The sequence below is a fragment of the Erinaceus europaeus genome, chromosome 16, assembly GCF_950295315.1.
Source record: "Erinaceus europaeus chromosome 16, mEriEur2.1, whole genome shotgun sequence".
Taxonomy (NCBI): Eukaryota; Metazoa; Chordata; class Mammalia; order Eulipotyphla; family Erinaceidae; genus Erinaceus; species Erinaceus europaeus.
This window is the reverse complement of record NC_080177.1, coordinates 1,212,966-1,231,578: the sequence shown is the minus strand read 5'-3', so window position 1 is coordinate 1,231,578 and position 18,613 is coordinate 1,212,966. Positions and strand designations below refer to the sequence as shown.

The 18,613-nt window shown below is 50.8% G+C and overlaps 1 protein-coding gene across 6 annotated transcripts in view; it reads right to left on the bottom strand.

Moving 5' to 3' along the window:
- MYO9A (myosin IXA) overlaps positions 1-18,613 on the bottom strand; it is a 159,504-nt gene that overhangs the window by 14,208 nt on the left and 126,683 nt on the right. For 4 of the 6 annotated variants that reach the window (XM_060175603.1, XM_060175608.1, XM_060175606.1 and 1 more), the window contains 10 exons: positions 16,692-16,880; positions 15,525-15,572; positions 13,992-14,103; positions 11,015-11,076; positions 7,694-7,886; positions 5,756-5,884; positions 3,612-3,717; positions 2,737-2,868; positions 1,769-1,892; positions 556-609 (listed from right to left, as the gene is read on the bottom strand). In XM_060175603.1, the coding sequence (XP_060031586.1) occupies positions 556-609; positions 1,769-1,892; positions 2,737-2,868; positions 3,612-3,717; positions 5,756-5,884; positions 7,694-7,886; positions 11,015-11,076; positions 13,992-14,103; positions 15,525-15,572; positions 16,692-16,880 (1,149 nt within the window). The remainder of the gene's footprint in view (positions 1-555; positions 610-1,768; positions 1,893-2,736; positions 2,869-3,611; positions 3,718-5,755; positions 5,885-7,693; positions 7,887-11,014; positions 11,077-13,991; positions 14,104-15,524; positions 15,573-16,691; positions 16,881-18,613) is intronic. The other 2 variants (XM_060175605.1, XM_060175609.1) reach the window with 1 other exon arrangement.

The window sequence follows — 18,613 nt, the reverse complement described above, 5'->3', positions numbered from 1 at the left end:
CTGGGAATAAAAAACAAGGGGGGTGGGGGGGAGGAAGGGAGAGAGAGGAAAAGTAAGTCTTGGAAATGAGTATCCACATGAGAGAGCCTTGGTTTTCACCTCTCCAGTGAAACCCTGGTATGAATGTGACTTTAGGGCCAGGTCTGTCTGTCACTTTCCTCACCGCTGTCTGCTTTCCTGTCTGAAGAAGGCTAAGCAGACATGAGTCAGACTCCTGGGTCTGGAGGACACCATCTAGGCCACAGATAGACAGCACTGGGAAAACAAGCATTCCTAGCGGAGGAGACTGGGAAACCGGAAACCGTCTGACAGCTCACGGCCTGGCCTTCGGTGTGCACCTCTCAGTGACACAGCAGAGAAGGCCCCACACAGAGGCCCGCAGGCAAAGAGGAGAGATGTGCGAGGAGAAAGAAGGGAAAAGCAGGTGGAGTCTGGTTCCGAGCCGGGGCTACACATGGAGGGTGGACAGGCATGGGCGATGACAGGGCAGAACACCTCCCGGACGGGTGAGAGACAAGCATGGCCGTGGCGAGACGGGGTGACAGTGATACCTACCGGGACTGAGCTGCGGGCAATGCTCATGAATCTAACTGCAATGAGGACAGGCTTCTGGGTGAGGAAGGGCATGAAAAGGAAAGCAGGTTAGAAGGCACATTAGAACCGCCCCTGTAAAGAGAAGCGTCACCCTCATGAGCTGCGGGCCGGGCAGCGCGAGTGCGGCTTGCGCACCTGCTCCGAGAAGCGGCTGCAGCACAGGCCTCCAGCTTCCCTCGCGGGTGGGGCTGCCACGCTGGGCCGCTGGACGTGAGCTCCCCACAGGGCACACAGGACCAGCCCGCCTCACACGCGGCTTCTTTTTTCACGTTCTGGGGAACGGGCTCAGCTGGTCTGCCGTGATGAGGCTTCCTGTCTTTACCGGCTGGGAAGAGCTGAAGGCCTGCGCGTGTTTGCACCGGCGGAGCCCCTGCTCTGTGCCAGGCTGCCTGGGCAGGATAGCAAGACACGGGGCAGCTGCCCAGCTCACCCAAGCCTACAGGCGAAGGAGGCGCGGGCCTAAGGACAGGAGGCCTGCCGCCTGCCACCGCACACATTCAGGGGCTGCTGGGTGTCACAAGTGAGCGCGTTCTGCAGTGAGGGAAGTGCAGACGGGCAGCAGGCACGTGACAGCGCAGGGTTCCTGACACAGACCCTCCGCAAGCTGGGGGTGACCAGACGTCTCTGCGCCAGCCACCAAGGACAGAGGAAGACCCTGCCGGTGACGGCAAAGCAGGGACAGTCCTCTTCTGAGAGCTCTGCGCCAAGTCCAATAAGAAGCCTTAAAAACTCTTACTTAGTAACTGCACACTGGCAGGTGGAACTCCCTCTCGTGGATTCTAATCCTGCAGACAAGTAAATTCTCTACATCTCAAGAGTCCTAGCAGGGCCACCAGAAAAAAAACCAACTTAAGGATGGAAATAGATGGTGGGAGGAAGTAGAGAAAAAAAGTTAGGACAGGTTAAGTTTTCACAGGAAGGGCAGGAAAGAAAACAGGCCAGATCACTAGAGCGCCAGCGTTTGGCCCAAAGCCTCGTGTTGTGGGTGCTGCACATTCAGCTGAGCCGCTCTGCCCGAAGAGAGCAAGAGGGAGGCGGGGCATCCACACAGGCCCCGCGGCTGCTCACGTACCGGACCCGAGACAGTCTGAACACACGCACGCACGCACGCACGCACGCACGCCTGCGGTCCCAGGAAGGCTCCCAGCCTGCCCCGTGACCCCTCGAATCTCACCATTGATCTGCGGATGAGGGACAGCCTGCTCTTGGCTTTACTCTCAGCAAACTCCAGGCTGCTGATGTCTTTGAGGCGAGCCTTGTACTTGGCCATCTGCTCCACGATGATCAGCTCCACACAGCTGCAGCGCAAGGGAGAGAGAGAGAGCAAGTGAGAACTGCATCCAGTGATACGGTGCGGCGCCCACAGACCCTCCGCTGCTGGGCAGCCGGCAGCAGGCCTTCTACAAGCTGCTCGGAGGCATTCAGAATGACGGTTCACAGCTCCTGCTGTGTGTTAAGGCTCCCCTGAGAAGCCGTCCCAATGCCTAGCACACATGCCAGACCCATTAAATCACTCTCTAGGCCGGGATATGTACACCAGCAGTTTGTGGTGATGGTGGTGGTTTTTTGTCTGTCTGTCTGTCTGTCTGTTTTGGTTTTAAAAGAATTATCTATTCATGAGGGTGGGGGAAAAGAGAAGCAGGGTACCACTCCAGTACATGTGAGGCCAGGGATCGAACCTGGGACTTCACCGTTAAGAATTCGGCACGTTATCTTCTGTATCACCTCCCAGGGCACAGCCCCAATTATTTTTTCAAGTTCCTTTTGCAGTCAAGGTTAAGAACCATGACTCAAGAAGAAAAGCAGTCAGTCTTCACAAAAACAAATACAAGCAGGTGAAAGACAGGAACAGTTTCATGCTGAGACTAAAGGGATTCAGAGCCAAAAGCCCACAGCCAGGACAGACTACAGACGTGCAAATCGTGCAGAACTTGGAAAAGTGGAATTTTAAATTATATTTTGAAACTATAAACATTTCTACAGCCAAATGTGAAAAAATAAGCTCCTTCAAAAAAATCATGCTGAGTCGAGTCTAAACAAAGGTTCACCTGGGCATCAGAAAGCCAGTTCGGCCTGGCAGCCTCCCCAAGGCCGCCTGAACCGAGAGGCTGCACTGACTGTGAGGCCCCCAGAGGGTCTTACGTGGTGGTCTTACTGATGTCCTGCACACTCTGTAGGGGGTCCGTAGTGTCCGGGCATCGGAGGATGCAGGGAGCAAACACGATGGCCAGGGCATTGGCAGACATCCTGTTGGTGTCTTCCTGGAGAGCGATTCTGGGGAAGAAAAGAGACTGGTAAGAAGGTGGGCAGAGAGGTGAGGGCACAAGACTTGAGGACCTGCAAAAGCGCTCCCCTCAGCTGCTGGGAGACACTGAAGACTGTTGCCAAAGCTGCTTCGTAGCTTCTGGAAAGGTGCTGTCACCCTGTCCTTCCGGTGAAACAGCACAGAGCAAATGACACCTCGTGTAGGGACTCACCGCTCAGCGTCACCTTCACTAGCTAGACAAGTCTAAAGACTGCAAGACCATCGGGCTTTGTCAGATGGTCGCAGAAGACACTTATTCCAAAAGAAAGGGCATTCTGATCGTCTGCTGCTGCTGTTGACATTCAGGGAAGACAGAGAGGCAACGACTTCTGTCTTTGTGTCACTCTGTTCTCAACTTCTAGACCTACTTCCTGTGAACTAGATCACAACAACAAATACGTTCTTCCTCGTCTAGGCACTGAGGTGATAGGAAAAGTGCCACCACGAGACTGAAATGGTCACGAGGGCAGGGGACCACCTGCCACATAGTTCAGTTCAGTTGACAATTTCTTCTCCAAGGAATCACAGACACCTACTGTGGACTGTAAATGGTGTGTGTGCGCGTGTGTGTGTGTGTGTGTGTGTGTGTGTGTGTGCGTGTGTGTGAGTGACACGGGGGGTGGGGGGAGGGAGAGAGATCTTGGCTTCCCCAAAGGAGGAGTTCTTTACTTATTTCAAAGAGCCCAAGAGAAAGCATGCGGCATCCAGTCACCTGACGAGGTGAAAGATGAGGCGCTCCAGTGTGTTCAGGTAAGTGCGGGAGAGCTGGTCGATCACAGAGTACACACCACGGACTGTCTCCTTCCTCTCCTGAAGACCTACAATGGCAACAGTCAGGAAAGGTGAGTGCTGACCTTTCCCTCTCTGTGCTGACCTTTCTGTGCAGAGACATTAGGTCGTGGGGGATGACGGTTCCAGGCAGGGAAGCGATCGCCGAGTCGCTGGGAAATGACGGACAGTCGCGGGTCTCCCCCGACATCCAAAAGTGAGACGTCCTAGTCAGCATGACTCAGCAGGTCTAAGAATCCCTTTGCGGACCCAGAAAAACCACCGAGGGGGCACACCGAAGCGGGGTCTGTGCTCAGCTACTGAGGAAGCCGATGCCGCCGGTCTCTCTCCACCCGGGTCCCGTGGCGACCTCAACAGTCCCAAGATCCCAGCACAGACCTCTGCCAAAATCCTGCCCACCCCCCAGAGCTCTGAAAAACTAACGCCTCCAATCTGCGCTAAAACTTCTTAGCAGTTTCTGTCAAAGCCTGTGAGGCACAGCCTCGGCCAGCTTTCCACAGAGTCCGTGCCTGCTGTCTTGACCTGAAGGACTCCAAGTCTCCGGCCAGCCTTCTTCGTTGTCTTACTAGGAAAGCCAGCAGCCATCTGGGCACCTGTCCTCCCCCTCCCACACCAGTGTCAGCACAGCAAGCCCACCTCAGCCCGGGCTCCCGCCACCACCGTGCACAGGGTCCTCACCGCGCTCTCAGCACACCCCCATGCCCATCTCATCGGTCTTGGAGTGTGACCCACTCGGTCTTTTGCCTTCCCTCCTGGTCTCTCAAGTCCCACCTGGAAGTGGGTCACCTCATATTCATCCTTCTTCTGGCTGATCTCACTTCACATGATTCTGTCGAGTTTCCCCCAAGATGAGGTAAACGAAATGGCTTCATCATTTTTTATGTTTTTTCTTTATTTTTATCATCTTTTATTTATTTATTTATTTATTGGCGACAGCCAGAAAGTGAGAGGAGGAGGGGAGAAAGAGAAGGAGAGAGACAGAGAGACACCTGCTGACTTGTTTCACCACTCGCAAAGCTTCTCCCCTGCAGGTGGGGACCGGGGGCTCGAACCCGGGTCCTTGTGCACTGTAATGTGTGCGCTCAACCAGGTGCGCCACCCCCCAGCCCCGGTTCCATCATTTTTTACTGCCATGTAGTATTCTGTCGTGCATCTACCAATTCTTGACCTGTTTCTCCCACTTGTGTTCTGTTTCTAGTCTAAGCTACAACGACCTGTGCCGCCATGAGCGAAGCGCACATGAGCTCTTGGCCGGGCGTCTGTCTCAGAGTTGTCTGGGCAGTTGTCTGGGCGGACTGCCAGCTCGCGGCCTGCCGCTAGGCTCTGAGGAACTGCCAGGCTGTTCTCCGCAGTGTCAGGCTGCCCCGCTCCTGCCGGGCCTCTCCCACCCACACCCTCGCCAGTGCTGGTGCTGTCTGTCCTTCCTCACGCCTGACATTAGCGCAGTGAGAGGCGCCTTCCCGGGGTGTCCTGGCTGGCGGCCGCGCCCCGCCTTCACGCTGCCCTGTTGCTCCTACTCCCGAGTCTGTGGACCCCCTTCACTAGTGGGGCACGCAGCGCTCCCCCTGCAGGGTGTGTGTCTGTCTGCCTCGCGGACGGCTCCTCTGGCTGTGCAGGAGCCTCTCAGTTCGATGTACTATCGCTAGACTGATGTTGTTTTGTTTTCTTTGCTGTCGGACTTGATCCCTCAAAGATGTTTTCGAGGTGAATGTTACAGAGTGTTCAGCAATGTTTTCTCTCCTGCGTTGAACGGTCTGCTGTCCGAGTCTTTGCTTCACCTGACTCTTGTGACGAGTGCCGGCCTTGTTTCAGTCCTCTGCACACTTCAACCCAATTTCCTCAGCACCACTGGTTGCCGGGACTCTCCTTTCTCTTAATGTTCTGGCCCCTTCTCACAAAGTACTTGTGTGCAGTGCACCCTGAATCTCCCCTCTTGAGAAGCAGCAAAGTGACCTACTCGGGAAACTTCTAGGGTACTGATTCCTTTCCTCGTCATGTGACGAGGTCAGGGTGACACTGGCCCGCAGTGGAGATGGCACCCCGCCGGAATTCCCTGTGCTCGCTTACCCATAGCCCGGAGAAACTCCTCGTAGAGTTCAAAGGTCATGAGTGGATTGGGCAGGTCACGCAGCCATTGCTTGAATACACTTGCGATGACGTGTATGTTATAGTCATCCAGGCTGACGTTCTCAACATCTATATTCAGATACAAGAGTTAGAGCACAAGTCAAATGTGCACAGCCAGTGACTCATTTCAGAAACCATCATCACCAAGACACCATCTTGGACCGAAACTCCCTTCTTTCTTCTAAGCCAGATCCAAGCTCTGGGTCTGAATTCCCCTCACACCTTCTGTGGGCTGGCAGACAGAGGTGTGACGCTAAAGAGTCTGTGAAGACTGCTGTTTCTGAATGCTCGGACCCGGCACATGCTCAGCACGATGTTTGGGTGACAAGCGGAGCCCAAAGAAGGCTGCTCAGCCAGGTGCGCCTCTGCCCGGCCTTCAGAACGAATGACTTTCCACGTGTGCTGACTCACACTGCAGCTGATGGAGCCTCTGGCAAGCAGAAACTCCTGCCCGAGTTTCAACTAAGAAGTCCAGGCATTACTCCCATCTGATTCACGTGTCGCTGGTTTGCTCATTCTCCTAACAGAATGCAAAGGCATGCGGACAGGTCGCTGGCCACACAGATACAGGTGTCATCGTCCCGAACACTGACTAAAAGACACCTATTTCTCTGCAACAGTGCTACAGAGTGGAAACGGAAAATTAAGTCACATCTGTGTGTACAAACCAGGACTAAAGGTTGAGCTTTCAACAGACACAAACTCAAGTGAGTGATTCTCAGTTAAAGAAATGTTAGTGGGAGTCGGGCGGTAGCGCAGTGGGTTAAGTGCACGTGGCGCAAAGCGCAAGGACCGGTTGAAGGATCCCGGTTCGAGCCCCCGGCTCCCCACCTACAGGGGAGTCGCTTCACAGACGGTGAAGCAGGTCTGCAGGTGTCTCTCTGCCTCTCCCCCTCTCTGTTTTCCCCTCCTCTCTCCATTTCTCTCTGTCCTATCCAACGACAGCAACAGCAACAACAATAATAATAACCACAACAATGATAAAACAACAAGGGCATCAAAAGGGGAAAAAATGGTCTCCAGGAGCAGTGGATTTGTGGTGCAGGCACCGAGCCCCGGCAATAACCCTGGAGGCAAAAACAAAACAAAAACAAAACAAAACAAAAGAAATGTTAGTAACATAGGAAGGCCAGAAGAGGCACTGGAAAAGCGCTACTTCAGAGTCAGAACAATAAGGGGCACTAGGCAGCAGTTTCAAGATGAAAAGATTTGGGTTGAAATCCCACTTGCTAGCCAGTTAGTGGCAAGTGTGGGCAGAGCCTCTGTAACCCTGGGTCCTAACTCCCAACGACTGCTGTGAAATACCAGCATAACCATGGCTGTACCAACAGCTCATTATTTAATGTCCTTGAACCAAAACTGGCTTCTTTGCAAATTACAACTTGTTAAAAAGATTCAACGAGGGAGCTGGGCGGTATTGCAGCGGGTTAAGCACACGTGGCACAAAGCACAAGGACCGGCATAAGGATCCCGGTTCGAGCCCCCGGCTCCCCACCTGCAGGAGAATCACTTCCCAGGCGGTGAAGCAGGTCTGCAGGTGTCTGTCTGTCTCTCCCCCGTCTCTGTCTTCCCCTCCTCTCTCCATTTCTCTCTGTCCTATCCAACAACGACGACATCCATAACAACAATAAAAAACAAGAGCAACAAAAGGAAAAATAAATAAATACAAAAATAATTTTTAAAAAAAGGTTCAATGAAATCTGTCCGAACTACTGCAAGCAGTACAAGGGGGGGAGATGTGCTTGCTGGATTGATCACATCAGAGCAAAACTCAGAAAGGCAGAGATCAGAAGCAAGCCTCACAAAGACTGTCTTCTTCTAAGTGTGAGAAAAGCGTCAAGAAGGTGAACAAGACTGAAGGCACGCGTTCGGTCTTACCTGTGTCCAGACCTTGTCGAAGCTCCTTGATCTTATTAGTTGAACCAGACTTGCGGTAAATGCCTTCTGTATACAGTCCGTGCATCTCAATGTAGTTGATGAGCTTCTCCACAACTAAAGGGACAGTTCTGTCTTCACTGGTCAAACGAGACAGCTCTACTCCGAACTGTCGGGATGACAGTTCTGGATCGTACTGAGAGAGAGGTCAGGGTCAGGGCACTGCACTCAGAGACCTCGAAACACACTTCACACATTCTTTCAGAACTGCTGTCTACCTGGCGGGCGCTACTAGTGACAGAGGCAGGCAACAGACTAGTCTCCCCGTTAGAAACCTCTCTCCGGGAGTCGGGCGGTGGCGCAGCAGGATAAGCACACGTGGCGCAAAGCCCAAGGACCAGCACAAGGATCCGGGTTCGAGGCCCCGGCTCCCCACCTGCAGGGGAGTCGCTTCCCAGGCAGTGAAGCAGGTCTGCAGGTGTCTGTCTTTCTCTCCCCCTCTCTGTCTTCCCCTCCTCTCTCCATTTCTCTCTGTCCTAGCCAAGGACAATGACATCAACAACAATTACAACAATAAAACAACAAGGGCAACACAAGGGAATAAATAAATATATTTTTAAATCTCAAAGAAAAAAAGAGAGAGAAAGAAAGAAAGAGAGAGAGAGAGAGAGAGAGAGAGAGAGAAACCTCTCTCCACGTAAACGCAGGGTCTGGGCAAGGCCACGGGGACAGATTTCCATGTAAAGCATGTGCTGGGAGCGGTGGGAAAGCCCGCTGGTCTGATAGGTGTGGGAGCTTAAGAGCGCTCTGCGGCCCCTGCAGACTTCAGCTCTGACAGCCGGCCGGGCACAGTGCTCGCTGCTTCTTTACTGACTCGGGGCATGTGATGTCACTCCAGCCGGACCCTTGTCTCGGCGGCTGCAAGCCGGCAGCTCACCCTCAGTGCTGCTCACCCTGAGCACCGACAGTGCTCAGGAAAAGGCACGCACGGCTCATCTCCGAAACCGCCGTCCCTGTGGCTCTCTCCTGCCCGCCTCCTCCCGCACGGCTCTGAGCTGAGTGGCATCTGCCTGCCCCCTCCCTCCAGCTGTGTCCAACAGGCCCCGGGCTGTTCCAGTCAGTCAGTGCAGTCTACTTCTTCTGTTCTCAGCCATCACTCTGCTCACACCAACAAACTGCCTACTGGGAATACCCCAACAGCTCTCTGGAAAATGCCCTGATGTCCACTTTCTCCCTCTTTAACAAGTGAACTACTGGGTTGTCACATGAATATGTCGCGACTTTTCCAGCAAGCCGTTGTTCCGCTACCCTCAGAAGCTGTCAGTGGCTGAGGGAGCACAGGAGAGGGGAGCTGGTGTGTCCACTTCTGTCTCTCTCACTCACACACTCCTAGGTCTAGTGCAGCCCTGCAGGGTTCAAGTCCCAGCAGTAACTGTGGTAGCCAGACCAATAAACATAAAACATTAAAAGAAAAAAATGTTGGTAGGTGGTAGCACACCCAATTGAGCTCACACCTGACCAGCCAAGGACTCGGGTTCAAGTCCCCTCCCCCACGCGCAAGGAGGACACTTCACAAGAGGTAGAGCAGGCCCACAGGTGTCTATCTTTCTCTATTTCCCTCCCTCTCAATTTCTCAAAGAAAATACGAGAAAACAACAAAAACCCACACAACGATGTCAGCGCGCGTCCTCCGGTCACCGCTTCACCTAGAATGAGGTGCAGGTCACCTGGGCTGAGCAGGGCTGCCTCAAGGCTGCCCCGGCATTAGCTGGAGCCCCCTGGTCACTGCCTTTCCTAGACATGGCACGGGGAGCCCCACTGACTGGCCAGGGCCCTGAGCCTCTAACCCCGGTCTTCTCTCCTCAGCACTCTGAGACCACAGGAAACTCACCGACTGGCTGGTTTGCTCGTTAGCGCTTCGCCCTATGCACCCAAAGAATTCAGAAAATGCCGAGAGGAAGCCCACACCTGGCTTGCGGGCCCTGCGGCCCCAGCAGGTCTGAACTCCGACTTAGTCCAAGTCCTGGAGGCTCCCCAAAGCCTTGCTGCTTCCTCTGAGGCTTAAAATGTGGTCCACCGAGAACCAGCACCTCCCTTCTCTCTAGGATAAAGGCCCCAGGGGCAAATTCCCCAAGCGTCAATCTGGGCTTAGCAACAGACTTCATCACATATTCCAGGCAACTGCCTGTCACAAACTCCTTGGCTGGAAGCAGATATCCACCCTCCACTGTGCTTCAAGTCTGGAATCAAAAACCTCCATGTGTTTTAACCACTGTGTCTATTACTTTGAGAGAGACGCAGACACTGTCAGGGGCTGCAGACAACCTGGGCACAGACTTGTGTTACAGCCCAGATACGATACATGACTGAGTAGGAAAGCGCGATCGTGTGCTCAGAAACGGCTGCACCTTGGAATTATAAAGTAAGCGCGCACGGTCAGTGTCTTTCTAGACGTCAGTCTATGCACCCAAATAGAAATGTGCAAAACACCGACTTTGCTAGAAAATTTTGCTACGCATGTAATATTTACCTAATCATAAAAATACCACTTTCAAGACATTTCTGTGAGTGTCTCAAGAAACAGAAGACACTAGAGCACTGCTGTGTTGTGTGCTGTGAAGTCAACACCAGGAAGTATATGGAGATCAAGTGTCAGGGAAAAGATTTCGGTTATTTACATACATCCTTCTACATGCTCTGTATGGGTCACGACATAAGTCTGTCTTGGGGAGTCGGGCGGTGGCGCAGCGGGTTAAGCGCACGATGTGGCGCAAAGCACGAGGACCGGCGAAAGGATCCCGGTTCGAGCCCCCGGCTCCCCACCTGCAGGGGAGTCGCTTCCCAGGCGGTGAAGCAGGTCTGCAGGTGTCTGTCTTTCTCTCCCCCTCTCCGTCTTCCCCTCCTCTCTCCATTTCTCTCTGTCCCAGCCAACAATGACTTCAATAACAATAATAATAACTACAACAATAAGACAACAAGGGCAACAAAAGGGAATAAATAAACATTTTTTTTAAAAAGAAGTATTTCTTGGGTGGAGGTAGATAGCATAATGATTATGCAAAGAGACTCTCATGCCTGAGGCTCTGAAGTCCCAGGTTCAATCCCCCAGACCATCATAAGCCAGAGCTGAGCAGTGTTCTGGTAAAAAAAGAAAGGAAGAAAGGAAGGAAAGAAGGGAGGGAGGGGAAAGAGGGAAGTCTTTCTTCTTGTCATCAAAATCTTTGAATCTCAAGGCCCTACACAAACATCCGAAACGCACTCACTCCTCCCCTCAGGCGCAGAGGCCCATGGGCCACTCTGCTTCTCCCGCGTGTGACTTCTCACCTTTTTGGAGCACTTGACCGTGGTCCTCAGGCAGCACTTTTTATGGCAAGCATATTTGCATACTGAAAAACAGGTTTAGAGTTCATTTTAAAATGTCTGTGCATCAATGACAGAAGCCTAAGTTGATGGATTTCTTCTGGATATGAAACCTCCTTTTAATCCTAGGCTCACATAGACGCATGTGCTACACACACCTGTATTCAGAGACAACTGGTCCAGGGTCAGATCTAACTAGGGAAGTCAGTGCCATGTGCTGTGCACGCACACGTATCCATAGAGAGGCCATGCGCACAACACTAGAATTAAGAATTTTTTGGGAGTCGGGCAGTAGCACAGCGGGTTAAGCACAGGTGGCACAAAGCGCAAGGAGCTGCATAAGGATCCCAGTTCGAGCCCCCGGCTCCCCACCTACAGGGGAGTCGCTTCACAGGCGGTGAAGCAGGTCTGCAGGTGTCTGTCTTTCTCTCTCCCCCTCTGTCTTCCCCTCCTCTCTCCATTTCTCTGTCCTATCCAACAACAACGACATCAATAACAACAACAATAATAACTACAACAATAAAACAATGGCAACAAAAGGGAATGAATAAATAAATAAATATTAAAAACAAGAATTTTTGACTCATTACTGGAAAAAAAAAGTTGAAAAGCACGCCTGAAGTTTCTAACTGCTGCTTGTGAAAAAGCTCATCATTCTTTCAGGACTGCCTAGCTCTCACGCCTATCCCTGCAGTATTCCAGGAAGAAACTGTATTTTCCGTCTGATTCACAGTCAGGCTTCATATTCCCACACTCATCTGCTCTGCAATCTGTGAGAACCTTTCTAGCAGGTAAGGGAGGCATTACTTCCTAAGATCCCGCTGAAATAAAAGGCCTTATTGTATCAGAAGCTGAGGGTCAGATTTCTCAGGAATCAGAAGGTCACAGCCGCCCGCTATGACTGGGAGCGAGACTGACAAAGCAGCCGCAGAGCAGGTGAGGGGGCAGCAGGCGGCTGGCAGGTGGGAGACGCAGCAGCATTCAGGCGGGCGGCATCACTGTGCTGCACCAGGTCTGGCTCCCGCGTGCCTGTGCCTAGATACCCTTTCCCAGGCCAACGTATGCACTCAAACCTACCAGGGAACCAGTGCACCCCAGTCTCGCCCCAAGCGGTGGCCCAGTGAACAGTGCAGGCGAACAAGTTGTGTGGCTCCAAGTTCAGTCCTGGTGTCACATGTTCTCCCACAAAAAGCCACCCAAATCATAAAAAAGCAGCTTGCTTAAAACTTCAAGCTACAAGGGAGCTGGGTGGTAGCGCACATGACGCAAAGCGCAAGGACCGGTGTAAGGATCTCGGTTCGAGCCCCCGGCTCCCCACCTGCAGGGAAGTCGCTTCTCAGGCGGTGAAGCAGGTCTGCAGGTGTCTGTCTTTCTCTCCCCCTCTCTGTCTTCCCCTCCTCTCTCCATTTCTCTCTGTCCTATCCAACAACAAAGACATCAATAACAACAATAACTACAACAATAAAAAAAAAAATTCAAGCTACAGAGAAACCACACCTGGAGAAAGGAGGCTAAACAGAGACATGCGGCAGATCCTCTCCTCCACTCTCTGTGGTTTTTGTAGCCTATGGCAGCAAAACAGAAGGAAAGCCAGAACAACCAGGGGTGGTTCTGCTGTGGAGAGCACCCTGTGGTACTCGAGCCACCTCAGGTGCCGAGTGAACACAGAGAGACCACAGCAGAGGTGCAGGGGGTCTCTGGAACCAGAGCAAAGCTAGCCTGCAAGTGCCTCTACTTACATTCCAGATTTACACACTTTGATGAAAGGAAAAAGCTACCATTCTGGTTCCAATAAAAAACACTTCATCAGCGCACATCTCTACAGGTCTGCCCAGCCTGATACAGGTTAATCAAAACCGAAGGTGTGTAGAGGAGGCCCCCGGCCAAGTGTCCCGGCCTTAAGAGCACGCATTCAAGCGGAGCAGACCGACAAATAAGAAAGTGACAGTGCCAAATACAGCTGGAACCACTGCAACTGCTACCAAGACTGTTATGTTGTATCTAACTGAAGATGCGAAGGACTGGGGGAGGGGCGTTTTAGGTAGCAGAACAAAGGGAGAGCTTCCAGAGAGGGCGACAACTGAGTGGGGAGGCAGGTCCAATGAGGCGTAAGCATACAGACCACAAACAGGCCACTGCAAACAGTGAGCACAGAACGCCAGCCATGTGGCTGGGCTCTCGCGAGAGGGACGCGAGTGAGCGAGTGGGGCCAGGGTCTAGGAGGAGGCGCGGCTGCTCCCATTCTCTGTATTTGCTTGTTGATTTACTTACTTCTGCTACCAGGGTTATCGACGGGGCTTGGCACCTACACTGTAACAACCCAGCAGCTATTCATGCCTTGTCTTCTTCTTCCTCCCTCTTCCTTTTATTTATAAAACAGAGAGAAAGTGAGAGGGGAGTGGGAGACAGAGAGAAAGACACCTGCAGCACTATTTCACCACTTGTAAAGCTTCCCCCCTGCAAGTGGGGACCAGAGGCTTAAACCCAGGTCCCTGCACACTGTAGCGTGTGCTCTGCCAGGACACCACCATCGGCCCCCCTTCGTATTTGCATTGTTAAGCTAGTTACGCTTCACGAGACTGTAAGATTCCAGGCACTGGCTCCGCACCGCGCAGGAGCTCTGGGAACCCCTCCCTCGCCAGTCACCGCCAGCTAAGCGAGGGCACACGTCACCTCTACACACTCACACCAGCAAAGCCGGCTGCCAGCCGTCTCCACTCCCTCAAGCATTGTCACTTTTAGTTCCATCCATTTGGCCCCAAAGGACACAACAGGTGTGACTGCTCCTTTATGTTAAAGGAGACATATAAAAATCAAGAGACAGAAACGCCAAGTAATCTACTAAGCACCTTAAAGATCTGCGGCACCCTCCTCCTCCTTCCGGCTCACCTCATTCAACATTCCTGCCCCAGTGAGAAACAGAGACAGACCCCATACTCACGCTTGCAAACAGAGGCTCGGTCCATGATCCAGATGAGCGAGGAGCAGTGCTCGCAGTAGGTGGGGATGCTGTACTGCGTGGCCTTGAAGACGTGACCATTGTGCTCCTCCACCTGGCGGGGAAGAAACACACCATCTGCTTAAAGCCAGCACGGCAAACGCTGCCTACTCAGCCAGCGGGGAAGTTTCAAGTTCGCTGAGTCTTCGCTGGGCACTGATCCCAGGAGGAAAGAAAGTTAAGTTATATGGTGTCTGCTTTCTCAAAGCTAACAAACTAGGAGAGAAGCAGAAGCCACATACAGAGAGAGAGAGAGAGAGAGAGAGAGAGAGAGAGAGAGGTGTGCACAAACTGTGGGCCATGACTGAATCACACACACACACACACACAGACGTGTGTATAAACTGTGGGCCACGACTGAAACAGAGAGACAGAGACAGAGGGGGGTATTGTATGTCACATGTTTGTAGATCTCTTTCAATGCCTAGCTTGACAAAAGGCAACTGGATTCTCACAGCAACTTCTGCCCCAATCTGCTATAGCAATACAAACTTAAGTTTGAAAAGTATTAACAAAATCCAGCTTCATACAGATATGAGGTTAGAAAATGAAAGACTGGTTTGATTATTCTTTCAAAATTTTACAGATAACTCCAAGTTTAATTGAAGTACAATACTTAAAGACCACAGCAAGTAACATTATTAAAATGTAACTTTGATTTCAAAGGATCATTACTACAATGAGAAGACAAGCCACAGACTCTGAGAAAATGTCTGCATATCACGTGTATAGAGGATTCTGTCTAGACATATGAAAAATGACTGCAACTCAGTGAGAAGATAACTCAGTTTAGAAAACAGACAAAATAGAGGGGGGGAATAGACAAATTACTGAGTAGACAGTGTGTCAAAGTACAAATGACCAACAGGCGTATGAAAAAGCGCTGAAAATCATTAGTCACCAGGAGAAGCAAATCACAAGCACAAGGCATGCCACTTCACATCTGCTAGAATGACGGTCACACACGCACAGCTGGTGAGACTATGGACACACAGGACCCTCGGACGCTCCAGGCAGGGTCGTAAAAAGCACAGACACTTGGCAGAGCACTTGCCTCCACCAGTGGATTCTGAGCTGTACAGCTCCCCTGGCTCTTAGCACTAAAGAGGTCAGTACGAAGTGTGCAGTGAAGACACAACGCAGCAGAGAACAGCCACGGCGAGTAGCCACATGCCGCCAGGAAGGGGAGCGCCTTGCCTTAAAGCACTGCGGTGCCGGCCCTGAGTCTGCTCAGAGGAGAGCAGCGTAGGAAGCTCCATGGTCCTGAAGAGGGATCACATCTGTACCCTCATGACTGAACATCTTCTGCCATTTTTGGAAGTCACAGAACTCAAGACGCGTGTGTCATTCTAGACTCTTGTGAATGTTGTCACCCCTACTTCCCGGGTAGAGCCCCTTCTTAACTACATGAGCAGAAACACTCAAACTGCTGACCGAAATTAACTTTATTGCAACATGAAAAACATTGTAACTTACTAAGTCAGCTTCTTTTTTCCTTCTTTTCTTTCTTTCTGTTTTTGGCACCTGGTACAAGAGAAACAGAGACACGGTGATACAGCAAAGACTAACACTCTTTTGTGCAAACACTGAGAATTCTCTTCAAGAGGACGCACATAGTGCTGGGAAGCGAACCGAGAACAGGGAGAGTCTGGCAGGACACACTGCTCAGCAAGCAGCAGGCTGCAAGGCTACAGTCTGCTTGCACTCCAGGCCGGTCCAAAGTCATTTCATGTAGTTTGATTATACAAAGTGCTAGTTTCAGAGACTGCGCTTTCCACACTGGCTCTAGAAAACCGCCTCGGAGCTCATGTAAAGGACATGGCATGGGGCTCCTTTGTAGAGAACACTTTCTGGTAACCAGAGAGAATGGCCCAAGTCAACTGTTGAGCACTGTAAGCAAACACAGTAAGAAGCCCCTGCTGCACGATATGATATAAAACTCTTCACCTAGGTTTAGAACAGGAAGGCATTCAAGGATTTATTTCTAGCTGACCACAGCAAAAAGATTTTAAAATGGAATATAAATCTAGACACTTATCAGCTGGAATGACTGGAATGAAATGCAGCATAGCAAACAGAGGCTGAAAGTCCTCCTGGCAATGAGCAGACACTGCCTTATTCCAGCCTGGCTGACGGCCTGAGGTAGGCCTGCTACCAGCTTCTCTAGCAAGGATCTTACCATTGTTACTAGAGTTTAAATAAGAAACATCAAACACTAGCACTTGGGAAGATTATTTTTACTGCTATACAGATTTCTAGAAAATCACAGTTTTATAGGACATCTAACTCAAGGACAAATACAATTTGCAAGTCCTTACTTAAAGATGAGCATGAATTAACAAAAACAAAAACTTTCTCCAACTGTTTTACAAAAGGACATTCATTCACCACCCTCTAATATTCCAGGTAGCATCTAGACGGCACAACACCACGCTTTAGCCCAGCGAGAAATGCACTCGCTGCCAAATGCCAGGTAACGTGGTCTGATGAGCTTGTAAGACAAAGTAGACTTTGTAAGATCTATAGTCACGCTAAGCTGTCATGCTCACTGGAATATCTTTTTCAGATACTGGACGTCTCAAACAGATTCCAGGGGAAAAGCTCATATGTAAGTTCTCTCGGAAACTGAAACACGGTATTTACCTTTGTGGCCACGTGGTCCATAGTCTTGGATCTGCTCAAATACTCATCTAAAAACACTTTGAAAGTGTTGACCCAGACTCTGACGGGGGGCTCGCTCCAATCACGCTGCTCCAGCCGCATGGACTTCTCCAGAATCTGCTCGAACAGTGCATAGAGGTCTTTGTAGCGGATGCTTTTCCCATCATCTGTCTGAGGAGCAGAAAGAGAAGAAACAGCATGGTCCTCCTGAGACGTTCTCTGAACGGAGGGAGGAAAGTGATTTCACTTGGACGGAGCGAGTTCAGGCTAAGGGTGTGCCTGTGAGATCTTGTGACACGCGGAAATTCTCTGCATGGGATGTCTGCAGAATCAGACTCGCTAAAGTCTAAAAATGAAATCACCGGCAAGAGTCTCAGGCATCTCTCTCTCTCTCCCTCTCTCTCGCCTCCAGGGTTATCGCTGGGGCTAGGTTCCCACACTACGAGTCCACTGCTCCTGTGGTCATTTTTTTCATTTCTTTGTAGGACAGGACAGAAAGAAATGGAGAGAGAGGGAGGAAGACAGACACCTGCAGACCTGCTTCACAGCTTGCAAAGCAAGCCCCTGCAGGTGGGGAGCCGGGGGCTTGAACTGGGATCCTTGCACAGGTCCCCGCACTTCACACCATGTGCGCTTAACCTAGTGTGCTACTGCCAGGTGCCCAGGCATTCTCTCTTAAGTGAGGTGTTTTTTTTTTTTTACTTTATTAAGCTATCAAGATTATCTGCGATGTTTTTAATTACCTACCACCACACAAATCTATCTAGTTTGCATAGTTCCAGTCTATTAAGATCCTATAAAGCGTAAGAGTCCAGACTGGATGCTCAGCGCTGAGAATGAGCAGTGCATCACCTCCCCGGACAGCAAGCAATATGTCTAGCATGACACCACATCCCTTTTTTTTTACCTATAAACAAAGGTCTAGAGCCTCTATCACAGAAAACCATCTTTAAGTGAACAGAAAGTGTGTGTGTGTGTGTGTGTGTGTGTGTGTGTGTGCGCGCGCGCGCGCGCGCGTGCATTCAGAATCTCTTTCCCTCTCACCGATTCACAGGTGCAAGTTAACAGGGACTTATCATCTTCGGCACACAGGTCTCTCGCCTCCTTCGTTACTTTTGCGCCTAACCCTTGTTGTTGCTGCTATAGTCAAAGGACTGTGCTCTACTTTTCGTTCAGCGACTTTTGTGTGTTGATTCTGTAGCTTGCCACCTTACTACACTGTTCAATAATTCCCAGGACTTTTCAACTGGAGTCTTGAGGTCATCAGAGAAATGCAAAAAAAAGGCAACAACGAGATACCACTTTGAAGAAGGTGGCTGTGTTGGGTCTGAGCATGGCTATCCCACCAACTTTGAATGTCCTAATTATTCATCCTAGATCAAGCTTCACTTCCCTGGGCAGAGTTTCTCAGGGGTGAGGTGGGGCAGAGAGACACCAACAGTGTCCAAGCGTCTGCCTTGTTTGCATGACAAAACAGTCAGACACTCCAAACAGCTATTTTGGCCGTCCTATTGTTCCCTTTCGTTAAAAGGCAAAACCACTTACACTGGGGGGGGGGGGGGGGGGGGGAACAGACTGTACACAAGAAAGGTTTCCTGGTGTCACCTTAATTAATGAATTTTAGATTAAACAAAAAAGTCCAACTAGATGAGTTGACTTTTGTAGAGTAGATGTCCTGAGATTCTAACAAGTAGTTTCTATAGCGCTATTTCTATATACTCGAGCATCCAAAATTATTTTTAAGTGTGACGGACAGCATATGAAAATAGAGGGTTAGTTTAAAAGGGGTATAAACTGATACATAAGATCAGTGAATATAAAACACAATCACCGAAAAAGTGTATAATACATTCTAAACACAGAATCATTAGAAACTACAGCAAAAGCTAGGGAGTTGTGGACAC